Source organism: Narcine bancroftii, chromosome 12, assembly GCF_036971445.1.
Source record: "Narcine bancroftii isolate sNarBan1 chromosome 12, sNarBan1.hap1, whole genome shotgun sequence".
In the NCBI taxonomy this organism is placed as follows: domain Eukaryota; kingdom Metazoa; phylum Chordata; class Chondrichthyes; order Torpediniformes; family Narcinidae; genus Narcine; species Narcine bancroftii.
Window position 1 is genome coordinate 62,072,926 of NC_091480.1, and position 25,195 is coordinate 62,098,120.

The following is a 25,195-nucleotide window of genomic DNA, read 5'->3' on the forward strand; positions in this document are numbered from 1 at the left end:
AATCCACAGACCTGTCCAAACGGTGTGTTTGTCCACCACTTCCTGTGGCAGCTCATTCCACACACCCACCACCCTCTGTGTGAAGACTATGCCCCTCAGGTCCCCTTTAAATCTCTCACCTCTCCCCTTAAACCTGTGCCCTCTAGTTTTAGACTCCCTGACTCTTGGGGGGGGGGGGGGGGAGGAGACAGACAGTGGCCACCCACCTTATCCATGCCCCTCGTGATTTTATCCCTTCCAGGGAGAAAAGTCCCGACTTCTACTTGTAGCTCCAGTCCCGGGAACATCCCGGTGAATCTTTTCTGCCCCCTTTCCTGCTCTGTGACATCCTTCCTGCCCAGAACTGACCACAATATCAGATTGTGTGTCTCACCATCCTGAACAGCTGTAACATGGTGCCCTCATTGATGAAGGAAAGCGTGTCAAACACCTTAACCACCCTGACTACCTGTGCCACCACTCGTGACCCAGCTCTGATGGTGCCTCCCTAACCCAGAATGGAGGGGATGAACAGAGATTTGGAAGGCAAGGATAGGTAACACCCCTCACCCATCCTATGTGCTGAGCTGGGAGTGATTGGAATTGACGGAGTTGGGATGTTGACTTCCCCTGACCATGACACGCCTCAGGGTAGTGTGTGCCCTAGTCAAAGGGCACTGGAGGGAGGTGAGCATGACACCGGGAGTGGGACAGTGGTGGGTGACTCTCCTTTTTCCACCACACAAGTCAGCAGGGGTAGGCTAGCTTTGTCTGTCTGTTCCTGCTTCTCCACAGTGACCATGAGGGTGGCAACGTCAGCGCACATACCAGCCACTTGGTGGGGAGTGCGCTCTCTGACCCCTACCTGTGCTTTGGTGCTGCTATGAACGGGCTGGCCGGCCCTCTGCACGGACTCGCGAATCAGGTGAGGTGGGGCAGTATGATCCAGGGATCACAGCTTGGGGTTTTGGGTTCACCCAAAGAGATGGGCACACTCTCTCTGCGGTGACTGTTGTAGGACAGTGTATGCACTCCCTAAGCTTCCTTGGGTATGCACACTCCCTCACCCCTTCCCTGGGCGCTCCCGTTCCTCCTGGGTGCCTCTGCCCACCCCCCCCCCAGCTGCAGACCTAGATTGAGGAGTTGAGATAGGGTGGATGGCCAGCACCTTGTCCAGAGTGACAGGAGCAAATTCCAGAGTACGTCAGGGTAAGGTGAGGGGAGGAAGGATTTGGGGATATGTCTTTAGAGAGTGGTGGGTGCCTGGAATGCATTTCCAGGGTTGGTGCTATAGGGACATTAATAGACGCTGAGAGACTGCACCACCCTGACTTTGCCTACCAGATGCCATAATGAAAAACGTTTCTGTGGGTCTGCAGAATATGGGGGATGAGGACATGTCCTGAGCTGGAGTGACCACCGAAGATGGGAATTGAACTAGTCTGTGTGGACCCCTGAGGTTGCCACGTGATGGGAGTGCTGCATGGGTCACCTTGCTGAAGATGGGTGCTCACCCACTTCCTGTCACATAGATGTCAGGACACACAAGGTGGATATGGTCATGGGTGGATGTGGTCATGTGGTAGGTGGTGTCAGGCTACGTCACAGTACCCTGCCAGAGGGTGGGGGAGCTAGTTTCCCTGATCCAAGGTTCACCTATCAGCTGTGTGTTTCTGTGCTGTAGGAGGTGTTGAACTGGCTGACGAACCTCCAGAACGAACTGGGTGGTGAGGTGTCTGACGACAAGCTGAGGGACTTCATCTGGAACACCCTGAACTCGGGGAGGGTGAGTGATGCTACCAAGCTACCTGGGCGGGCACAGTCTCCATGGAAACTGTTCATCCCAAATGTCTTGGCAACCCCTCCTCCCCTGTGCCAAATTTCCCATCTTCCCCTCTCTGACAGATCAATAATCTTCCCCTCTGACACTGGGTCTTCTGTGTATCCCCATAGCCTTTTCCTGCTCATCCTCTTGCACACCCAGCCCTTTCTGCACTCCTTGCAGCACACTTACCTTCCCCTGTAACCGCAGGTGGTCCCAGGATACGGCCATGCTGTGCTGCGCAAGACTGATCCACGCTACACCTGCCAGAGGGAGTTTGCCCTGAAGCACCTGCCCAATGACCCCATGTTCAAGTTGGTTGCTCAGCTGTACAAGATCGTACCTGGGGTTCTTTTGGACCAGGGCAAGGCCAAGAACCCCTGGCCCAACGTGGATGCTCACAGTGGGGTCCTGCTTCAGGTGAGGGTTACTGGGGACAGGGCAGATGGAGAGGAAGGGGTGGGGGGAGGAAGCTGCCAATTTGAATGGCTTATATTTGGGTAATGTTCCTTCGGGTGTCAACGTGTCATCTCTAACTGACGTGTCCCGTGTTACACATCCCCTTGGGTGTCTGCATGTCATCTACGACTGGCATATCTCATTTTACACATCCACTCTGTCTGGGTGTCTTCTCCAACAGGCATGTCCCATGTTACACATCCCCTCGGGTGTCTGGGTGTCATCTTCAACTGGTGTGTCCCGTGTCACACAGTCCCTTGGGTGTCTGTGAATTACCTTCAACTGGGGTGTCCCGTGTCACACATCCCCTTGGGAGTCTGGGTGTCATCTCCAACAGGCATGTTCCGTGTCACACAGCCCTTTGGGTGTCTGCGAATCACCTTGAAGTGACGTGTCCCATGTCATTCATCCCCTTGGGTGTCCTCTTCAACTGGTGTATCCCGTGTCACACATCCCCTCGGGTGTCTGCGAATCACCTTTAAATGGCATGTCCTGTGTCACACAGCCCTTCGGGTGTCTGCGAATCATCTTCAACTGGGTGTCCCGTGTCACACCCCCTCTGGTGTCTGGGTGTCATCTTCAACTGGTGTACCCCGCGTCACACAGCCCCTTGGGTGTCTGTGAATCACCTTCAACCGGCATATCTCGTGTAACACAGCCCCTCGGGTGTCTGCGTATCACCTTCAACTGGAGTGTCCCATGTCACACAGCCCCTCGGGTGTCTGGATGTCATCTTCAACTGGTGTATCCCGTGTAACACAGCCCCTCGGGTGTGTGCGAATCACCTTCAACTGGGGTGTCCCGTGTCACACAGCCCCTTGGGTGTCTGTGAATCACCTTCATCTGGGGTGTCCCGAGTCACAAATTCCCTTGGGTGTCTGCGAATCACCTTCAACTGGGTGTCCCGTGTCACACCCCCTCTGGTGTCTGGGTGTCATCTTCAACTGGTGTACCCCGCGTCACACAGCCCCTTGGGTGTCTGTGAATCACCTTCAACAGGCATATCTCGTGTCACACAGCCCCTCGGGTGTCTGCGTATCACCTTCAACTGTGGTGTCCTGTGTCACACAGCCCCTCGCGTGTCTGCGAATCACCTTCAACTGGCGTGTCCCGTGTCATACAGCCCCTCGGGTGTCTGGGTGTCACCTTCATCTGGGGTGTCCCGTGTCACACAGCACCTTGGGTGTCTGTGAATCACATTCATCTGGGGTGTCCCAAGTCACACAGCTCTTCGGGTGTCTGTGAATCACCTTCAACTGGCATGTCCCGTGTCACACAGCCCCTCAGGTATCTGTGAATCACCTTCAACTCTGGTGTCCCTTGTCACACAGCCCCTCTGGTGTCTGGGTGTCATCTTTAACTGGTGTACCCCGTGTCACACAGCCCCTTGGGTGTCATCTTCAACTGGCGTATCCTGTGTCACACAGCCCCTCGGTTGTCTGGGTGTCATCTTCTACTGGCATGTCCCGTGTCACATAGTCCCTTGGGTATCTGTGAATCACCTTCATCTGGGGTGTCCCGTGTCACACATCCCCTTGGGTGTCATCTTCATTTGGCGTATCCCGTGTCACACATCCCCTCGGGTGTCTGGATGTCATCTTCAACTGGTGTATCCCGTGTCACACTGCCCCTCGGGTGTCTGCGAATCAGCTTCAACTGGGGTGTCCCGTGTCTCTCAGCCCCTTGGGTGTCATCTTCATTTGGCGTATCCCGTGTCACACATCCCCTCGGGTGTCTGGATATCATCTTCAACTGGTGTATCCGTGTCACACTGCCCCTCGGGTGTCTGCGAATCAGCTTCAACTGGGGTGTCCCGTGTCTCTCAGCCCCTTGGGTGTCATCTTCATTTGGCGTATCCCATGTCACACATCACCTCGGGTGTCTGGATGTCATCTTCAACTGGTGTATCCCGTGTCACACTGCCCCTCGGGTGTCTGCGAATCAGCTTCAACTGGGGTGTCCCATGTCTCTCAGCCCCTTGGGTGTCTGCGAATCACTTTCAACTGGGGTGTTCTGTGTCACACATCCCCTTGGGTGTCATCTTCAACTGGCGTATCCCGTGTCACACACCCCCTCGGATGTCTGTGAATCACCTTCAACTGGCATGTCCTGTGTCACACAGCCCCTTGGGTGTCTGCAAATCTCCTTCAACTGGGGTGTCCCGTGTCATACTCACACAGCCCCTCAGGTGTCTGGTGATCACCTAGTGTCCTGTGTCATACAGCCCCTCGGGTGTCTAGGTGTCACCTTCAACAGTCGTGTCCCGTGTCACACAGATCCTCAGGTGTCTGGGTGTCATCTTCAACTGGTGTACCCCATGTCACACAGCCCCTTGGGTGTTTGCGAATAACCTTCAACTGGGGTGTCCCATGTCACACAGCCCCTCGGGTGTCTGCGAATCACCTTCAACTGGCGTGTCCTGTGCAACACTGCCCGTCGGGTGTCTGTGTATAATCTCCAACTGACTGTAATTAGGCCCCTTGTAGTAGAGCCATTCTGGTGCCTGTGTATCATGTTAAATTGACTAACTGGCATAACCTGTGTAACGTTGTGTCTCTTCCCCCTCATGCAGTATTATGGGATGAAGGAGATGAACTATTACACGGTGCTGTTTGGTGTGTCCCGAGCCCTCGGTGTGCTGTCACAGCTTATCTGGAGCCGGGCCCTTGGCTTCCCACTGGAACGTCCCAAGTCCATGAGCACGGAAGGTCTGATCCAGCTGGTGCAGAGCAAGACTGGCTAGGCGATGGTCTGCAAACCTTTCCTCAACCCCACTCCAGGTCACAGGAGCAGAGGCATTTGGGTGCAGATCTCCAGGAGAACGTCGCCACTTGATGAATGTTCTCAGTTTGGTTATGGGGGGTGGGGTGTGGGCTGTTGGCATTGGGGAAGGGGATGGACTTGATTATTGGTGCAGGTTTCATTTGTTTGGAAGACTGGCTGCTGTTTGGACTTCGACCTATGGACGGACAGGTAGAGGGGGTGCCGTCTCAGGGACAGACACACACTCCTTTAGAAGTGGGTGAGATGGGGGGGGTGGGGGGAGAGGAAGCAGCTTTGAGCTGCAAGTAATCTGTCTCCCTCTCTGTTTCTCCCCATCTCTCTCCCACCACAACACACCACAGGCAGACAGAACTGTAAGAGCATGGTTGTGTATATGTTTTGATCACGTTTCATCCTCAGATTGTTCTGCATTCAAACAGAAATAAATGTTTTTATGACAGATTGTGTGAGACATTCGCTCATCATCAGGGCTAGAGTACAAAGGAGCAGGACTGATGCCCTGTGGGGATGGTCAGAGATCTGCCCATCATCAGGGGAAAGGTAACCCCCCCTCTCTACAGGGGAATGGGCTGACCAGGGGCAGGAGTGATTGCAGACTTCTGGCCTGTGGGGGGGGGGGGGGGGGGACGACTAAATGTCCTCTGGCTTATGGAAGGGGATAAGCAGACCTTTGGCTTGGAGAGGGTGGTGTGGTCTGGCTTACTTGGGGGTGGGAGGGGGGGGTGTGTGGGGAGACCTGGCCTACATGGGAGGGGATTGAGGTGAGACTTCTGGCCTGCAAGAGGTGGGTGGGAGTTTCCTCTGGCCTACAAGGAGGGGAAAGACCTTTGGCCTGTGGATGGGGGAGAGGGGTGTCCTCTGGCCTGTGGGGGGAAGGGGGGTGGTTGGAACAATAGGCTTTGGTTGCTTTGTTGAGCACCTCAGCTCTGCATGGCGCAATAGTGGGGATCTCCCAGTGGCCACCAATTTCAATTCAGTCCTGCCAAACTGAGACCATTTGCAAATTGGAGGAACCACAACTTATCTTCTGACTGGGCACCCTCCAACTGGATGGCATAAACATGGCCTTCTCTGGCTTTTGTTAAACCCTGCCTCCCCCTCACTTCTTCCCCCTGTCGCCTTTGTTCCTCTCTTCCCTTTTCCCTCTGTCTCCTTTCACAGAGCCAAAATCAATTCTCCTTTTCACCTTGTATCTAATTAACCCCTTTTGTTGGACTGGAATCCTCCCCCAGTCAGTCTTCAGTTTTTATTCAGATATCCTCCTGTTTTTTGCTCATACCTTCAAGAAGGGTTCAGGCCTGAAACGTTGATAATAAATCTTTACCTCCTGTGGATGCTGCGAGACCGGCTGAGTTCCTCCAGTGTTTCTACTACAACCTCAGTGTCTGCAGACTTTTGTCTTTCACTCTGTTCAGTTGATCCACTATGAAATCTCTTCAGGGGATGCTTACCTTGAAGTTCTCTCTTCGAACGGAGCTCTGTGAGAGGCCCTCTCACTGCTCCCCGTCGGCACCCCCGGCTCCCCGTCGGCACCCCCGGCTCCCCGTCGGCACCCCCGGCTCCCCGTCGGCACCCCCGGCTCCCCGCCGGCACCCCCGGCTCCCCGCCGGCACCCCCGGCTCCCCGCCGGCACCCCCGGCTCCCCGCCGGCACCCCCGGCTCCCCGCCGGCACCCCCGGCTCCCCGCCGGCACCCCCCGGCTCCCCGCCGGCACCCCCCGGCTCCCCGCCGGCACCCCCGGCTCCCCGCCGGCACCCCCGGCTCCCCGCCGGCACCCCCGGCTCCCCGCCGGCACCCCCGGCTCCCCGCCGGCACCCCCGGCTCCCCGTCGGCACCCCCGGCTCCCCGTCGGCTCCCCGCCGGCACCCCCGGCTCCCCGCCGGCACCCCCGGCTCCCCGCCGGCACCCCCGGCTCCCCGCCGGCACCCCCCGGCTCCCCGCCGGCACCCCCGGCACCCCCGCCGGCACCCCCGCCGGCACCCCCCGCCGGCACCCCCGCCGGCACCCCCGCCGGCACCCCCGCCGGCACCCCCGCCGGCACCCCCGCCGGCACCCCCGCCGGCACCCCCGCCGGCACCCCCGCCGGCACCCCCGCCGGCACCCCCGCCGGCACCCCCGCCGGCACCCCCGCCGGCACCCCCGCCGGCACCCCCGCCGGCACCCCCGCCGGCACCCCCGCCGGCACCCCCGCCGGCACCCCCGCCGGCACCCCCCGCCGGCACCCCCGCCGGCACCCCCGCCGGCACCCCCGCCGGCACCCCCGGCACCCCCCCGCCGGCACCCCGGCTCCCCCCCCGCCGGCACCCCCGGCTCCCCCCCCCGCCGGCACCCCCGGCTCCCCCCCCCGCCGGCACCCCCGGCTCCCCCCCCCGCCGGCACCCCCGGCTCCCCCCCCGCCGGCACCCCCGGCTCCCCCCCCGCCGGCACCCCCGGCTCCCCCCGCCGGCACCCCCCGGCTCCCCCCCCGCCGGCACCCCCCGGCTCCCCCCCCGCCCGCGGCACCCCCGGCTCCCCCCCCGTCGGCACCCCCGTCGGCACCCCCGGCTCCCCCCCCGTCGGCACCCCCGTCGGCACCCCCGGCTCCCCCCCCGTCGGCACCCCCGTCGGCACCCCCGGCTCCCCCCCCGTCGGCACCCCCGTCGGCACCCCCGGCTCCCCCCCCGTCGGCACCCCCGTCGGCCCCCCGGCACCCCCCCCCCCCCCCACCCCCCCCGTCGCACCCCCCGGCGCCCCCGGCTCCCCCCGTCGGCACCCCCGTCGGCACCCCCGGCTCCCCCCCCGTCGGCCCCCCGCACCCCGCTCCCCCCCGTCGGCCACCCCCCGTCGGCACCCCCGGCTCCCCCCCCCGTCGGCACCCCCGTCGGCACCCCCGGCTCCCCCCCCGTCGGCACCCCCGTCGGCACCCCCGGCTCCCCCCCCGTCGGCACCCCCGTCGGCACCCCCGGCTCCCCCCCCGTCTGCACCCCCGTCGGCACCCCCGGCTCCCCCCCCGTCGGCACCCCCGTCGGCACCCCCGGCTCCCCCCCCGTCGGCACCCCCGTCGGCACCCCCGGCTCCCCCCCGTCGGCACCCGGCCCCCGGCTCCCCCCCCGTCGGCACCCCCGTCGGCACCCCCGGCTCCCCCCCCGTCGGCACCCCCGTCGGCACCCCGGCTCCCCCCCGTCGGCACCCCCGTCGGCACCCCCGGCTCCCCCCCGTCGGCACCCCGTCGGCACCCCCGGCGCCCCCCCGTCGGCACCCCCGTCGGCACCCCCGTCGGCACCCCCGTCGGCACCCCCGTCGGCACCCCGTCGGCACCCCCGTCGGCACCCCCGTCGGCACCCCCGTCGGCACCCCCGTCGGCACCCCCGTCGGCACCCCCGTCGGCACCCCCGTCGGCACCCCGACCCGTCGGCACCCCCGTCGGCACCCCCGTCGGCACCCCCGTCGGCACCCCCCGTCGGCACCCCCGTCGGCACCCCCGTCGGCACCCCCGTCGGCACCCCGTCGGCACCCCGGCCCCCGTCGGCTCCCCCGTCGGCTCCCCCGGCACCCCCGGCTCCCCGTCGGCACCCCCGGCTCCCCGTCGGCACCCCCGGCTCCCCGTCGGCACCCCCGGCTCCCCGTCGGCACCCCCGGCTCCCCGTCGGCACCCCCGGCTCCCCGTCGGCACCCCCGGCTCCCCGTCGGCACCCCCGGCTCCCCGTCGGCACCCCCGGCTCCCCGTCGGCACCCCCGGCTCCCCGTCGGCACCCCCGGCTCCCCGTCGGCACCCCCGGCTCCCCGTCGGCACCCCCGGCTCCCCGTCGGCACCCCCGGCTCCCCGTCGGCACCCCCGGCTCCCCGTCGGCACCCCCGGCTCCCCGTCGGCACCCCCGGCTCCCCGTCGGCACCCCCGGCTCCCCGTCGGCACCCCCGGCTCCCCGTCGGCACCCCCGGCTCCCCGTCGGCACCCCCGGCTCCCCGTCGGCACCCCCGGCTCCCCGTCGGCACCCCCGGCTCCCCGTCGGCACCCCCGGCTCCCCGTCGGCACCCCCGGCTCCCCGTCGGCACCCCCCGGCTCCCCGTCGGCACCCCCGGCTCCCCGTCGGCACCCCCGGCTCCCCGTCGGCACCCCCGGCTGCTCTCAAGCTCCAGACCATTTTCTCACCTAGACTCGCTTCCATAGCCACTCATCCTTCCTGACAACTTTCCTCTGCTGCCATCTGGTGCCACGTGGATTCAAGCTCCGGTTCCAGTTTGGCCTCCACACAATATTGTGTTTGTATATTTAAAAAAACCTACCCATTATGTCTCCCCTAAACGTCCCTCCCTTAACTGTACTCTGGTATTTGCTATTTCCAACCTACGAAATAGGTGCTGATTGTCCACCTTATGCCTCTCAGAATCTCGCTGACCTCTATAAGTCTCCTCTCATCCTTCTTCACTCCAAAGAGAAAAGTCCAGCTCAGCTAACCTGGCCACAAGACTCCTTTTCCAATCCAGGCCCCATCCTGGTAAATCTCTGCATCCTTCCTTTAATGAGGAGACCAGAACTGAAGACAATACTCAGTGTGGTCTCACCAGAGATTTGTTGAGTTGCAACATGACCTCTCTTGACCTCTCTACTCTTGAACTCTCCCCCTATAAATGAATCCCAGCATCCCATAGGCCTTCTGAACTATTCTATCAATCTGTACAGTGACCTTGAGGGATGTATGGATTTGGACCCCCAAGATCCCTCTGTTCATCCACACTCCTTAAGTAATGGACCATTAACCCTGTACTGAACCTTCTGGTTTGGTCTTCCAAAATGCATCACCTCACACTTATCTGTATTGAACTCCATCTGCCACTTTTCCATTCAACTCTACATCCTGTCTAGATCCTTTTGTAACCTTTGACAACCTTCAGCTCCATCCACAACTCCTCCAACCTTTGTGTCATCCACAAACTTACTGACCCATCCTTGGGCTGCTTCATCCAGGCCATTTATAAAAATCACAGAGAGCAGGGGTCCCAGAACAGATCTATGCTTAACTCCCTAGTCACTGACTCACCGGGCAGAATACTTACTGTCCTCCACTAATTTAAGGCAAGCCAATTTTTTGTCCACCCAGTCAACGTTCTGTGGATCCCAGGCGTCATGACTTTCTGGACAAGTGGGGACCATGTCAAATGCCTTAATTAATCCACGTAGGCCACATCTGCTGGCAAGCAACAGTGTATTTATGTATTTATTATCAAATAAAGGAACTATAACTATTGTTTTCCCTCACACAAGTCTGGATTAAATTCCTGCTATTTCTGCATGCTCAACAGCGCCAATCCTTGGGCTGAAAGAGCATCGGGACAGGCAGGTGACAGTGCAGAAGAGCTGGACAGGTGGTGGGATGGGGATGGTGGGGTCGCGGGGCGGAGTGTGTGTCTGGGTGTGGTGCTGGTGGGGTTCTCGGGGGGTGATGGGGTTTCTGGGTGTGGTGTCTGGGGATGTTGGGGTCTCAGGGTGGGGTGGTGTCTAGTGGCAAGGTCTCGGGGTGGGGAGTGGTAGTGTCTTGTGGCGGGGTCTCGTGATCGTAGTATTTTGGGGGGGTCTAGGGGCAGGGAGTGATGGTGTTGCGGGGGTTAGTGTTTCGGGGCGGGGAGTGGTAGTGTCTCGTGGGGCGCGGAGAGGGGAGGATTGGCGAAGCGGCGGTCCTCCCACCTGCGGGCGGCGCTGCGGAACGCCGCCCCGGTCCCTGTCTCCACCCGGCCGCGCTCCATCAGGCGGGTTGCACCGGGCGCCAAGAGCCCAGTGATGAGCCAGAGCGTCTTCCGGCGACTGCAGCCTCCGCTCTGCTCCCGGCCCCGGCTGCGGCCTCGGTCCCGCTCCTTGACGCGCGACCTCGCCTGGCACTTGCCTCCGCCTGGGACATGGGTGTCCTCAGCCTGACGGAGCAGGTAGGGCCGCAGTCACCCGATGGCCTCCCATGCGCGGCCTGCAGCCCGGGTTGGACCTCAGGCCTCCAGTCCAGGAGGGTGGGGAAGAACATCAGGCCTGCAGCCCGGAGGGTTGGGGGGAACATCAGGCGTGCCCGGGGGGGGGAGGGGGTGGAAATATCAGGCCTGCAGCCTGGGGAGTGGGAAAGACAAGTGAGGTTTATCCTGTCTGGGTCTGGGAGGGGTGCACACTGAGGACAGAGGGAGGAGAGGTTAGAGGGGGAAAAGGAGCTTAACTTTAGGAATGGGAATGGTTGGAGGCCCCCTCCCCTCATTGTGTTGCACTAGGCTTCCCAGGGAACAGAGGACATTCTCCCCTCATGCCCCATCCCCAGAATAGCCTCAGAAGTGTTGAATGGCCTCTTATCCCAGTATAACATGCTGGAGAAGGGGTAAATGGCTTCCTGTCCCACTATAACAGGCCAGAGAGGGGCTGAATGGCTTTTTGACCCAGTGTAACAGGCCGCAGAGGGGCTGAATAGCTCTCTCCTAATGTAATAGGCTGGAGAGAGGCTGAATGACCTCCTGTCCCAGTGTGATAGGCCAGAGAAGGGCTGAACGGCTGTCTGTCACTATCTGACAGGCCGGAGAGGGCCTCCTGTTTCTGCTTTAATCCTTCCAATGTGAATCATGATTTCCTGGTTGTCTTGGAACTGCCGTGGAAATATTTCTCCTTCTTCTATAAGGAAACCTGAAGCTGTGATATTTGCTTGGGCGTTCTCAACAGATTTCTCTGGCGTACTCATGTGCAGTGGTTCATGATAAGGGTCACTGTTCTCTGCTGACCCGGGTGGAGGGGGTGGGTGACCCAGTGTCTCTGGGCTGAGAGGCGGGGTCAGGGGGATGCTGACCCTGAGGGGGGAGTGTTGACGCAGTGAATAAATGCTATGTGCTCTTCCCTGTCGAGCAGCCACCTCTGGTCCAAGCCATTTTCAACCGAGACTGTGAAGAGGTCAAGTCTCTGGTGCAGCGGAGAGAAGACATCCATGGGTTGGTATGTGGAGCAGGGCAGGGGTGGGGGGAGAGTGCTTATCACAGACAGCTCAACAACTCCTCTCTGCCACGTCTGCAGGACCCGGAGAAGCGGACAGCTCTGCATGCAGCTGCGTTCCTGGGAGAAGTTCCCATCATGGACGTCCTCATCCAGTCAGGTAGATCCAGTCTGCAGCCCCTTGTCCTCACACTCACCTGGGGTCCGCACATCCCCACCCCTGGGGTCCACACGCCCCCACCCCTGGGGTCCGCACGCCCAAACCCCTGGGGTCCGCACACCCCCACCCCTTGGGTCCAAAACCACCTGAGCCTCCCACTGTTGAGCTCAGGGTTGTGGTGGGATTTTCCTCATTGAGGCATCAGCTGTCCAGCAGCCTGGTGACCAGGAGACTGCTGTGGTCAGTTCCTGGCCATGGGCTCACCCCCATCCCTCTGTCACTAGGTGCCAATGTCAACGCCAAGGACAGTGCCTGGTTGACCCCTTTGCACAGAGCCGCAGCTTCTCGCAATGAGGTACGCAATGACATCCGTCTGATGGGGACAGGGGAGGGATTAGCAAGGCTGGGGATTAGGAGAGGGTGGGAAAAGGGTGGAGATTAGGAGGGGGTGGGGAAGGGTCGGCGAGGGTGGAGGAGGGGCTGGCATTAATGGGAGGAGGAGGGTGCGACAAACTGGAAGTGGAAGAGGGGTGGCAAAGAAGAGGAAGAGGATGGGGCAGAAGAGGAGGGATCAGCGAGTAGGGTAGGAAGAAGAGGGACAATAAGTAGAGTGGAGGAGGAGGGTGTGGGCAAGGAGGACGGCGGAGGATGGGCAGGAGGAGGTGTGCTGAGGGGGCAGACAGGATACTGGTGTAAACAGACCCTTCCCCCACAGCGAGCTGTCCACATGCTACTAAAACACTCGGCTGATGCCAACGCTCGTGATAAAATGTGGCAGACCCCTCTGCATCTGGCCGCAGCTAACAAGGCCACCAAGTGCACCGAACTGCTCCTGCCTCTTCACAGCAGCATCAATGTCTCCGACCACACTGGGAGGACACCGCTGCACCATGCTGCTTGCAGCAGTCATCTGGAGGCAAGTGACGATGAGGGCAGAGGTGGGCGGCACTGTGGTGGGTGGTGCCTCAAAGGGACAGCAACAAGAGGTGGTGACCAGGTTAGGGTCAGCGCCACACACAGGACAGGAAGTTAGAGCAGGTGCCAGACTTAGCTGTGTATGTCACTTTCTGCAGCCACTTTTCTGCAACTTGGCAGATGTAAAGTGCATGGACTAACTCCACCCAGACAAATGAAGAGTGTTCCCTCACTCCCCTGACCTGTAGATGAGGGAAGCATAATGCGACGGATGTGGAGCGCATGGACTAACCACCCAGGCACCTGGGGAATGTTCCCTCACACCCCTGAACTGAAGATGGTGTGGGGGTGGGGAGGGGAGGATAACGTGGCGGATGTGGAGTGCATGAGGGTGTCTATGTTGGGAAGCCCGTCAGCAGAGGGGTTGTAAAGTGGGGGTTTTATCTGTGGGGAGGGTGGCAAAAGGTATTTTTGGTGTTCCTCCGCCACTCTAACACATTGTGTCTATTACAGATGGTCCACTTGTTGTTGACCAGGGGAGCCAGTGTGTGTGCCTGTGACAAGATGGAACGACAGCCCATTCACTGGGCTGCTTTCATTGGTGAGTGCAAGGTCTGAACGGACATCTACAGAACTCCCCCAGGTCAGGGCTGGCTGGTTGCAGTTCCCTATCGGACCTGTGGCTGCCCTGTTGCAGCAGGACTGGAGAGGCCATGAGAACCCCAGGGAAGGGTTTGTGTAACTGGGGGATGGTCAAAGGACTTTGGGTTGATGAGTCTCGCTGAAAGGGGGGGAGGGCGCAGGAGAGGGAAAACCATGAAACAATTCTGACCTACGACTTTTCCCCAGGTCACCTGGAGATGGTGAAGCTCCTGCTGTCCCATGGGGCTGCCCTGACTAGTAAGGACAAAAAGGGGTACACCCCACTGCACGCAGCAGCTTCCAGTGGGCAGCTGGAAGTGGTCACCTACCTCCTCAAACTGGGGCTGGAGGTGAGAGAAGTTAAACATTCCCCTTCACCCCTCCTCGCCCCCCCACGCCCCCTACCCTTGCCCCCCTTCATCTCTCTCTCTCTTTCACCACTTTCCCCCTTCCCATACCCCCTTCCCCTCCCCCTCCCCTCCCTTTTCACTCCCCTTCCCCTCCCCTCCCTTTTCACTCCCCTTCCCCTCCCGCATCCCCTTCCCCCCCACCTCCTCCTCCTCTCTCCTCCAGTTCTCCCATGCCCCTCCTCCACTTCTCCCCATCCTTTCCCTCCTTCCACCCTCTACCTCCATCCTTTTCTTTCACCCAAACCCCTGTTGGATCTCCCAGTTGCTCCAATCCCTTTTTTTTTCCCCTTCTCCTCTGCCACCTCCCCTTCACCCAATCCTGTGCACTTCCTCCTCAATGCCTCTCAGTTTGAATGTGTCCATTGGTCTCCCAAGATTGATGAACCAAATGTTTATGGGAACACCGCCCTCCACATCGCCTGCTACACTGGACAGGACGCAGTGGCCAACGAGCTGGTCAACTATGGAGCCAACGTCAACCAACCCAACCTGAAAGGCTTCACCCCACTGCACTTTGCTGCTGTCTCCACCAACGGAGCTCTCTGTCTGGAGCTTCTGGTCAATAACGGGGCTGATGTGAACATTCAGGTGAGTCTCCATTCCTGCTGCCCGACACGGACCTGGACCTCAGCACCTTCACACCTTCAGTCAGTGCAGAGGAACTTCACTGAGTCATTGAGTTTGACAGCAGGGAAGTAGTTCCTTTGGCCCATTGAAACCAGGCTGATCAAGTTCCAATTTGCCTGCTTTCAGCCAACATCCCTGATAGTGGACTTGTCCCAAGAGACAGCTACCGAAAGGGCAGGATTGGCTGCTTTGTGTTCTGAGGGTTGGATGTGAAAGGGGAGGGGAGAAAAGGCATTGCCAGTTACTGAGTCAGTGTGGTTGGAACCCACCGTGGGGTATTACAGAACTCCCCCCCCCCCCCCCCCCCATGGGGGGGTACTGGGGAACCGCCCCCCCATGGGTACTGGGGAACCCCCCCCCCCATGGGTACTGGGGAACCCCCGTCCCTCCGTGGGGTACTGGGGAACCGCCCCCCCCCATGGGTACTGGGGAACCCCCCCCCCCCATGGGTACTGGGGAACCCCCGTCCCTCCGTGGGGTACTGGGGACCCCCCTCCCCCATCCTCTGTGGGGAACTGGGGAACCCCCCACCCCGTGGGGTAATGCCAAACCCACCTCCCCCACGCTGGGGGACCCCCTCTCTGTGGGGTACTGGGGATCCCCCACCGTGGGTTACTGCGGAACCCTCCCCCTCAGCGGGGTTCTGCGGAACCCCCCTCTTCTAGTGGGGTACTGCCAAACCCCCCCTCCCCCACTCTGGGGGGCCCCCCTCTCTGTGGGGTACTGGGCTGTTACTCCAACTTGTGGTTGCATTGCAGAGCACGAATGGGAGAAGCCCACTACACATGGCTGCTGTTCACGGCAGGTTTACCCGGTCACAGATCCTGATCCAGAACGGTAGGTAGCACACTTGTCACACAGCTTCACTGACCCTCCCCACCGCCACTCTTAATTCAGTATCCGTCTCTCCACCAACTACATTCTCCTGCATGACCAACAAACTTTCACACGGGCTGTTGCAAGCCGATGCCAGTCTCTGTGACCTTCATTGCATCACCTGTTCATTGGCACTGCCTCACAGTTATGCAGCTTGCCACTCTCCTCCCTGCTGACCCAGTCCCCCACCTGAGCTAGCCGCATGTTCCTGCATTTGGCCCATCTCCCTTTCCCATCCATGGACCTATCCAAATGTCTAAAATGGTTCCATATATTCTTTAAAAAAAAATATCCATTGTCTTGCCCTTCCCTTCTTCCATTTCTCTATGTTCTTCTTCTTCCTCAGGGTTGGTCATCTGTTGTTTCCTTGATTTCTTTTTACTCTCTTCTTTCTTGTTCTCGTTGTTTTCTATGTTCTCTTCTTCTTGTTGTGCTGTAGCTGTCTTTCTCAGCTGTGGAGATCGACTCCTCAGCTGGTTCCCCCCTCCCGTCAGTGTATTTTTGTCATGCGCATCGCGCATGTGCGACTCCTCGCGCATGCGCGGTTGCGCACTTTTGCTTGGCTCCACGAGCCATTTTTGTAGTCCCGAGCTCGGGACTTCGACTGACCTTAGGGAGTGGGCTTCTCTCTCCGCGGCGGGCCTCCTCGGACAGGTAAGGCCTTCACCTTCTTCTTCCGATGTCTTTTCTTCTTCTCTTCTTCTCGTTGCTTTCGACTTTTCTTTCTTCGCTGCCATTTTCTTCCCACCTTTACTTTCACTTTACTTTAATTTTCGTGTTTGTGCCTTTGTGTTTTCTGTGTTTTTTTTTAACTTTTCCGGAGAGGGCTGGAGTTCCCCGACCAGCCACTACTCCATCACGTGACTCCTATGTCTAAAATGGTTAATTGTCCCTGCCTCTACCCTTTCACCGTGGCAGCTCGTTCCACACACCCACCACGTCTTTTTAAAGGAAGGTGCCCCTCAGGTCCCCTTTAAATCTCTCTCCACTCGCCTTAAACTTATGCCTTCTAGTTTTAGACTTCCCGACCCTGGGAAAAAGTCCGTGACCATCTGCTCCTCGTGATTTTCTAAACCTCTACAAGGTTTCTCCCCTCAAGCCTCCTGCACTCCAAGAAGAAATATCCCAGCCTATCCAATCATTCAGGGTAAATTAAGAATCAAACCCTAAAACCCAGTGATTGTGTCTGATTCCACTCCCTCCTCTGGTAGTCATTTCCAGATATGTGTTAAATAACCCCTCAGATTTCCCTCAAATCTCCTTCTCACCTTTAATCTTCACCCTTGTGTTCATGGTAATCTAACAGAACAAAGATAGTGCTGATCTATCCCAGGGTCCTAGTGTGGTTCCAGGGTAATGAAGGGTAATCTTTTCCCAGGTGGGGATATCGATTGTACGGATAAATATGGCAATACACCATTACACGTCGCAGCGAGATATGGACACGAGCTGTTAATCAGCACCCTAATGACCAATGGTGCTGACACAGCCAGGTGAGTTAATGTCACGCTTCCTCCTCTGATCCCCGTTGCCCCTCCTCCGTCACCACCTCCCTGCCTCTCCCTATCACTCTCTCTTCTGCCTGTCACCCACCCATCTGAGCTCCCAACCGCAGATCACCAACCCAGTACCTGCCCATCCAAACTCCCGACTGAAGACCCTCACCACCCCCCTCCCTTCCCCGCTGCCTATCTATCTGAGCTACCAACCACAGATTCTCGTCCAAGCACCCACCCATCTGAACTACCAATCTTGGATCTTCACCCTGGAGCCCACCCATCTGAGCAACCGACCGCAGAACCTCGTCCCAGTGCCGTGCCCACCCATCTGAACGACCGACCACAAAACCTCGTCCCAGCGACCACCCATCTGAGGTACCGACCGCGGATCCTCACCCCAGCGCCTACCCATCTGAACGACTGACCACAGATCCTCGTCCCAGTGCCCACCATCTGAACAAGCGACCACGGATCCTCGTCCCAGCACCCACCCATCTGAACTCCCAACCACAGATCCAGTGAAGCATTCCTGTTGTTGTCCCGCTGGATGTCCAAGGATCCTGGGTGGGTGGGAGTGCTGCTCAATCATTCTTGAGCCCTGTCATAAAAACCGCTCATGGGGATGGTTGTTAACCATGGAAATGGAGACGCCATGAATGGTGTGGTGAGCAGCAGACCTGGATGTGAGGAGAGCCTGGGCAGATCCTCGCAGGAGGCAAGTGGAGATGTTTGGGAGAGGCTGCAGCTTCGCTTAACATCTGTATCTCTGTTGCCAGGCCTGGCTACCAGGGGATGTTCCCTCTGCACCTGGCTGTGATGTATGGGTTTGCAGACTGCTGTCGCAAGCTGCTCTCTGCAGGTGAGTGGTGGAGAGGGAGATCCCAACACTCTACTCCCCTCTACACCTTCTTTCCCCTCTCTTCCTACTCCCCGCCACCCCCTTCTCCCTCCCCCGCCGCCCCCTTCTCCCTCCCCCGCCGCCCCCTTCTCCCTCCCCCGCCGCCCCCTTCTCCCTCCCCCGCCGCCCCCTTCTCCCTCCCCCGCCGCCCCCTTCTCCCTCCCCCGCCGCCCCCTTCTCCCTCCCCCGCCGCCCCCTTCTCCCTCCCCCGCCGCCCCCTTCTCCCTCCCCCGCCGCCCCCTTCTCCCTCCCCCGCCGCCCCCTTCTCCCTCCCCCGCCGCCCCCTTCTCCCTCCCCCGCCGCCCCCTTCTCCCTCCCCCGCCGCCCCCTTCTCCCTCCCCCGCCGCCCCCTTCTCCCTCCCCCGCCGCCCCCTTCTCCCTCCCCCGCCGCCCCCTTCTCCCTCCCCCGCCGCCCCCTTCTCCCTCCCCCGCCGCCCCTTCTCCCTCCCCCGCCCCCCCTTCTCCCTCCCCCGCCGCCCCCTTCTCCCTCCCCCGCCGCCCCCTTCTCCCTCCCCCGCCGCCCCCTTCTCCCTCCCCCGCCGCCCCCTTCTCCCTCCCCCGCCGCCCCTTCTCCCTCCCCCGCCGCCCCCTTCTCCCTCCCCCGCCGCCCCCTTCCTACACCAAAACTGCTCCAATTCCTCCTTCCCACAACCACTTCTTCCCCCTTCCCTATGTTGCTGTTGTTGGTGACTTACCCCTCCATGTGTGTGACCCTCCAGGCCAGACGTACAGCATTGTCACCTCGTTCAGTAACGAGCATATACTGTCCGCAGGCTTCGACATCAACACACCAGATAACCTGGGCAGAACCTGTCTTCATGCTGCTGCTTCAGGGGGGTAAGTTGTTTGCTCTTCCCGCCCCCCCACTTCCTGCCCCACCTTCTCTCCCAACCCCCACCGCCCTCTCTTCTACCTCCTCTTTACCCTCCATTCGACGATTCCTACTGACCCTTGTTCTCCCTCTCTCTCTCTCTAGTTCTCTCCCTCACTGCTGTAATTTTCCTTGCAGGAGCATTGAATGTGTGAACCTCCTGCTCACTAGTGGTGCTGATTTATCCAGTCGAGATGTGTTTGGAAGGTAGGTTTGGAGAAGGTTTTGGGTTGATAAGCCCACCTGAGCATTGAGGAAGGGAGCATTTTAGAGGGGGTTGGTGTAAGGGAGTAGTTTAGGGGGTTGGTGTAAGAAGGGGGGCAGTTTAGGGGGTTGGTGTAAGAAGGGGGCAGTTTAGGGGCTGGGGTGTGAAGAGGGGGTAGTTTAGGGGCTGGGGTGTGAAGAGGGGGTAGTTTAGGGGCTGGGGTGTGGGTGGGCAGGTTAGGGGGTGAGGTGTGGGGGCAGTTTAGGGGGTGTGAGGAGGGGGGACAGTTTAGGGGTCAGGTGTGGGGGGGGGGGCTGTTTTCCACCCCCTACAACCCCCTGATATTGATATGACCTAACATGAACCCTGTTCTCTCCCCATACCCTGCAGAACACCCCTACACTATGCATGTGTGAATGGCAGGTATCAGTGTACGGCCACTTTGGTCTCAGCAGGGGCCAGTGTCCAAGTGCCGGATGCTAAGGGCTGCACACCTTTGCACTACGTGGCTGCGTCTGAGGCCTACAGAAGGTAGGAGAATGTCATGTGCCGAGGGAGACACCGATGAAAGGGACCCCCCCCCCCCCCCCTCCACTGGGTTCTTGTTGATGGGAGCCTGGTGCGGGAATTCTCGGTGTCGGGAGCCCAGCATGGGGTTTCTCAGTGACAGGTCACCGGCACGGGGTTTCTTGGTGACAGATCATCGGTACGGGGTTTCTCAGTGACAGGAGCCCGGTGCGAAAGTTCTCGTTGACGGGAGCCCAGTATGGGGATTCCTGGTGACGGGAGCCTGGCATGGGATTCTCAGAGACTGGAGCCTGGCGTGGGGTTTCTTGGTGATGGGTCACCGGTGCGGGGTTTCTCAGTGACAGGAGCCCAGCGCAAGAGTTCTCGTTGACAGGAGCCTAGTATGGGGATTCCTGGTGACGGGAGCCTGGCGCAGGGGTTCTTTGTGACAAGTCACCGACGTGGGGAACTTAGTGACAGGAGCCCAACGCAAGGACTGAGGCGGGGACTGACAGACTGAGGCAGGGACTGACGGACTGAGGCGGGGACTGATGGACTGGGGGACAGATGGACAGGGGTGGACGGACGGAGGGATGAACAGGGTGGGTTGGAGGGACAGACTGGGGGGCAGATCAGGGAGGCTGGACTGTGGGAGAGATGGGGATGGGTGGACGAACTATGGGACGGACTGGTGGATGGAAGGGAGGTGGACTGTGGGACAAAGTGGGGGACGAAGATTGTGGGATGGGTGGGGAGGCAGACTGTGGGATGGTTCGAGGGATGGACCAGTGCACATGGGTGGATGGGTAGGTGCAGATGCACAAATTGGCTCGGGATGTGGGTCACCAGAGCTGAGTAGCAGTGGCACTGCTCACCTGTACGTTCGCTCAGGCACATCAGCCACCATTAGCAGGTTCCATGTGACGCAGTCCCAAGGACACTGAAATTCATGTCCCAATAGGAGCCACCACTGCACAAGTCGACAGGACAACCATGATGTGGAGCTGGAAGAAACTTCAAAGAAGGAGACCTTCCTGTGAGTAAGGATTCAAAGCCCCTGTGTGACTTTAGGGCGGGTCTGCCTGGAAAATAAGTGAGTGAAACACAGAAGGCTGCAGACTCTGTGATTGTAGTAAACACACCAAAATACAGGAGGAACTCAGCCGGTCTTTCAGCATCTAAAGAAAACAAAGCTATATTGCCAATGTTTTGAGCCTGAGCCCTTCAAGGAATAAGTCAGAAGCAGGAAATCTCAGAATTCAGACAGTGCCGGCTGGGGGAGGAATCCAGACCAACAAAAGGTGTTAATGGGATATGATGAGGGATGAGGTGAGGATTTATCATGGTAAGTATTCAATGAAAACCTTTTGTTGGTCTGGATTCTTCCCCCAGCCAGCATTGTCTGAATTCAAAGACTTTCTGAGATTTCCTGCTTCTGGCTTATTCCTTGAAGAAGGGCTCAGGCCCGAAAGGTTGGCGATATATCTTAGTCTTCTATGGATGCTGGAAAACTGGCTGAGTTCCTCCAGCATTTTGGTGAGTTTTTACTAAGAAATAAATGCCTATCCCTGGGAAATGGAAACAAGGTCCCACCCTTGGGAAGTGAGGACCGCCCTCGAGAAGTTCATTCCCATCCTTGGGAATCAAAGGCCAGGTTGCACCAGGTTGGGTAAATCTGCTGGAGACTTTCCTAGATGCCACGGGGATTTATGCTAAGATACATCTGGGGGAACGGGATGCGGATGGAACAGCTGCACACACTGCTAATGCTGGGCTCTCTGTGTTTACAGCTGCATGGAGTACTTGCTGGAGCATGGTGCAGACCCATCTCTGCCAGATCAGCAAGGTTACAGTGCAATACACTACGCCGCAGCTTTTGGAAGCAAGTGGGGCCTGGAACTGGTCAGTATTGGTTCCCCACGGCTCCCCCAGGCAAGCTAATCTCCCCACCTGCCTTCACACTGAGCTATAAAGGGAACCCCTGCAGGGAGTGTGGGAGCGACAGGGAGTGGGATGGATCCCAGAGCTCTGGGTGGGGCAGCTTAAGGAGGAGAGTGGGGGAGGTGTAGGGAGGGAGTTCCAGAGCTCGGGGTAGGGCATCTGGATGAGAGAGGTGGGGAGGGCATTACAGGGCTCGAGGTCGGGCAGCTGGATGAGAGAGGTGGTGGGGTGGTGTAGGGAAGGTGTTACAGGGCTTGGGGTGGGGCAGCTGAAAGGGATGGAAGGTGATCAGGGGGCTAATTACTGGAATACAGAGACCTCAAACTGGATGAGATGCAGAGATAGGGAAGGATGTGGGGACCAGAGAGGGTTACAAAAGCCCCTTTTCCACTAGCACCCTGTCCCAGGAATTAACTGGGAATTTACTGGGACAGGGGCCAGTAGAAAAGGAACACTGTCAAATGACATCATTTCACACCAGGGATTACCGCCTCTTCCTTTACTCATATCCCTGGTGTTTGCTGACACTTGTGTGCTGATAAAACCAGTGCACAGCAGAAAGTCACTCATTTCCAGTCGGAAGAACACTCCGATCCCTGGGGATGAGTTGTGTTCAGTGGAAAAGCAAATAGTCCCAGTTAAGGATGGCCCCAGTGGAAACGGCACAAAGGGCTTCCTATCCTGGGACACTGCACAGTAGAAAAGGGGCTAGAGATAGGGAGGGGTGTTGGGGAGTGGAGGGGGTTTACAGAGACAGGGAGGGGGGGTGTAGGGGACTGGAGGGGGTTACAGGGGTGTAGGGACTGGAGAGGGTTACAGAGACGGAGGAGTATAGGGACCTGGGGTGGGGGGGGGGGAGTTATAAAGGCAGGGAGGGCTGTAGGGATGAGGGGGTTACAGAGAAAGGGAGAGGTGTAGGGACTGGAGGGAGTTACAGAGGCAAGAAAGCATGTGGAGACCAGAGGGGTTACAGAGATACGGAGAGGTGTAGGGACTGAGAGGCTAAAGAGATTGGGAGGGTTTCTTGGCACAGAGTGTAGGTGTGTTCTGGGACAGAGGGTTGGTCCTGTGGGGAGAGGTCAAGCAGACTTAACCTGAACTCTCTGCAATTCAGAGAAATGAGAGGAGATCGCAACAAAATGTCTGGGAGCTTGACGGGAGCCAAGTGGAGCTGGGGAATCCGGAACCAGGGGATGGAGATGGGGTGACATCATGTTAGAGAGGCCGCACAGAATCAGGCTCTTCAGCCCATCTCATCCGTATAGTCCTGTCTGCCTATGTTTGTCCATCATCCATCTGAACTGTGCATGAAGTATGTTGAACTCAGTTGTCAACAGATTTCTGGATTTCAACAGCATTTCAGAAGTCGGGACCATAAGGTTCCACAACAGGCTGGAGGAGCTTCAGGGCTGGGAGGTGCTGCTCTTGCACTTGCATTCTTAGCACTGCCTGCAGGAGTGAAGAGAGTGGTTTGGGAAATGAAGCGGGAACAGATTGTCATATACTCAGTACAGGAACACAATCCTTTATCCGGAACCCTTGGGGGATAGTGTGTTCAAATTTTGGATTATTCCGTATTTCAGAACAAAAGCCAACTGCCCCAGCTTTAAGCTCACCCAAATTGTGCTGCGTATCCACCCCCACCCCCTTCCAGTCGTGCTGCCGACTCCCCCACTCGCCCGCCCAAGTCGGGCTGCCATCTCCCCCTTGCCCGCCCGATTCACGCTGCCATCTCCCCCTTGCCCGCCCGATTCACGCTGCCGACTCCCCTGTCCAGCCTGAGTCGCGTTGCCATCTCTGCCCCCTTGCCCGCCCAAGTCGTGCTGCCGTCTCTCCCCCCCTTGCCCACCCGAGTTGCGCTGCCATCTCTCGCCTGCCCAAGTCGAGCTGGCGTCTCCCCCCTCGCCCGCCCGAGTCGAGCTGGCGTCTCCCCTCTCGCCCGCCCGAGTCGCGCTGTCATTTCCCCCTCCCCCTCCTGAGTAGTGCTGCCGTCTCTCCCCCTTGCCCACCCGAGTGTGCTGCCGTCTCTCCCCGCTCGCCTGCCCGACTCGCGCTGCCATGGAGCTTTCTGGATTTTAGATGCCTCGATAAAAGATTGTGTACCTGTTCAATGTCCAAATGTAAAGAAGTTCTGATTCCCAGTTGCAGTCACACAGATACATATATACTACACTGAATATCAAAATCAAATCAGCACAGGAGAGAGGTCAATAGAACAAAATGGGTAAATATTCACAGTTGAAGTTTGTACAAAAACTGCTGTTTCAATTGTGCAGACAGAGGACAAGTTCGGTTAAATCATGTTTATTGTCACATGCATGAAAGCTGGAAGGGACGGGGTGTGATGATGTGTCGTCGGAGTTGATGGAGGGGAGGGGGTGTGATGATGTGTAATCGGAGTCGATAGAGGGGAGGGGGTGTGATGATGTGTAGATGGAGGGGAGGGGGTGTGATGTGTAGTCGGAGTCGATGGAGGGGGAGGTGGGTGTGATGTGTAGTCGGAGTCGATGGAGGGGAGGGGGTGTGATGTGTAGTCGGAGTCGATGGAGGGGAGGGGGTGTGATGTGTAGTCGGAGTCGATGGAGGGGAGGGGGTGTGATGTGTAGTCGGAGTCGATGGAGGGGAGGGGGTGTGATGTGTAGTCGGAGTCGATGGAGGGGAGGGGGTGTGATGTGTAGTTGGAGTCGATGGAGGGGAGGGGGTGTGATGAGGTATAGACGGAGTTGATGGAGGGGAGGGGGTGTGATAAGGTGTAGACGGGGTCGATGGAGGGGCGGGGGTGTGATCAGGTACCTTTAGCCTCTGCTGTGTGGGATTGTGGGAAGAGGTTGTGATCAGTGGACGAGAGGTGGTGTTGGAGTTTTGTAGGCAAGGCCTCACCCCTTCCTGAGCCCCAACTTGCTTTCGCTTGTCTGGCAGCTCCATGTAATGAATTGAACCGTGTCCTTCTCTGATCCTCCTGCAGATCATCGAGACAGCGATCGACTGCCTGAACAATACAGAGGAGAGCGAATTCTCAGTCAGCCCTCTGCACTTGGCAGTGAGTGATTTTGGATGGGAGGGTCATGGGGGGAAAAGGGGTCACAGAGAATGAGGGAGAGGGGGTCATGGGGAGCGGTGGAAATGGGGGTGAGGGTTACGGGCAGGGAAGTCAGGGAACAGGGTGGGGGTCATGGGGAATGGTGAGAAGGGCTCATGGAACAGGGAGAGGAGGTCATGGGGTCACAAAAGAGTCATGTGGAACGGGGGCGCATCAGGAAAGGGGGATTGGGGAGAGGGCGTCACGGGGAATGTTGGGAGGGGTCCACGGGGAGAGGGGTGCAGAGGGATCTGTATGTTTCCCATGAATTTATCCCGAGGTTGACCTGACCCCGGGATGTTTTAGTGCGCTTTCCCAGTTTGTGACCCCTTACCCCAGGGTCATCCTGTGTGTCACCCCTGACTTCGGGACAGTCTTATGTGATTCCTGAGCCCAGGATGGTCTAGCACACTTGCCCGGTAGGTGACCCTAAGTGTGACCCCAAGAAGGCCATGTGCAGAACCCCTGTCCCCAAGATGTCTGTGTGTGTATCCCCTGACCCCCCCCTCCCCCCTGATACTGTCTAGTGTGTAGCTCCTAACCCCAAGGATGTTCTGTGTTTGCACCTAGTGTGCGATCCCTGACCTTGAGTC

At 58.7% G+C, this 25,195-nt stretch overlaps 3 protein-coding genes across 4 annotated transcripts in view; all 3 read left to right on the forward strand.

Annotated features, from left to right (window-relative positions):
* Window positions 1-5,483, forward strand: part of cs (citrate synthase) — a 58,435-nt gene extending 52,952 nt beyond the window's left edge. For both annotated transcript variants that reach the window (XM_069906361.1, XM_069906362.1), the window contains 4 exons: window positions 775-904; window positions 1,664-1,765; window positions 2,012-2,221; window positions 4,833-5,483. In XM_069906361.1, coding sequence (XP_069762462.1) covers window positions 775-904; window positions 1,664-1,765; window positions 2,012-2,221; window positions 4,833-5,003 — 613 coding nt within the window. In that variant the 3' untranslated portion in view covers window positions 5,004-5,483. The remainder of the gene's footprint in view (window positions 1-774; window positions 905-1,663; window positions 1,766-2,011; window positions 2,222-4,832) is intronic.
* LOC138746646 (basic proline-rich protein-like) lies at window positions 5,156-9,191 on the forward strand. The gene is made up of 3 exons (XM_069904935.1): window positions 5,156-5,282; window positions 5,485-5,584; window positions 6,503-9,191. The coding sequence occupies exons 1-3, from the start codon at window positions 5,156-5,158 to the stop codon at window positions 9,189-9,191; spliced, it is 2,916 nt and encodes a 971-aa protein (XP_069761036.1).
* A 1,644-nt stretch (window positions 9,192-10,835) lies between these two features.
* On the forward strand, window positions 10,836-17,099 carry LOC138746901 (serine/threonine-protein phosphatase 6 regulatory ankyrin repeat subunit C-like). Its single transcript, XM_069905534.1, has 10 exons — window positions 10,836-10,942; window positions 11,892-11,975; window positions 12,054-12,132; window positions 12,417-12,487; window positions 12,848-13,048; window positions 13,561-13,648; window positions 13,897-14,039; window positions 14,475-14,687; window positions 15,485-15,563; window positions 16,981-17,099. The coding sequence occupies exons 1-10, from the start codon at window positions 10,916-10,918 to the stop codon at window positions 17,097-17,099; spliced, it is 1,104 nt and encodes a 367-aa protein (XP_069761635.1). The 5' UTR covers window positions 10,836-10,915.
* The last annotated feature ends 8,096 nt before the right edge of the window (window positions 17,100-25,195 follow it).

What these genes read in the sequence shown, in the direction of transcription:
- LOC138746646 (XM_069904935.1), top strand. Translation starts at nt 5,156, where the DNA reads ATGGACTTGATTATTGGTGCAGGTTTCATTTGTTTGGAAGACTGGCTG. An exon ending in ACACACTCCTTTAGAAGTGG is followed by an intron (nt 5,283 to 5,484) that starts GTGAGATGGGGG and finishes TTTTTATGACAG; the next exon opens with ATTGTGTGAGACATTCGCTC. An exon ending in TGCCCATCATCAGGGGAAAG is followed by an intron (nt 5,585 to 6,502) that starts GTAACCCCCCCT and finishes CTTACCTTGAAG; the next exon opens with TTCTCTCTTCGAACGGAGCT.
- LOC138746901 (XM_069905534.1), top strand. Translation starts at nt 10,916, where the DNA reads ATGGGTGTCCTCAGCCTGACGGAGCAG. An exon ending in CTTGCAGCAGTCATCTGGAG is followed by an intron (nt 13,049 to 13,560) that starts GCAAGTGACGAT and finishes TGTCTATTACAG; the next exon opens with ATGGTCCACTTGTTGTTGAC. An exon ending in TCACTGGGCTGCTTTCATTG is followed by an intron (nt 13,649 to 13,896) that starts GTGAGTGCAAGG and finishes ACTTTTCCCCAG; the next exon opens with GTCACCTGGAGATGGTGAAG.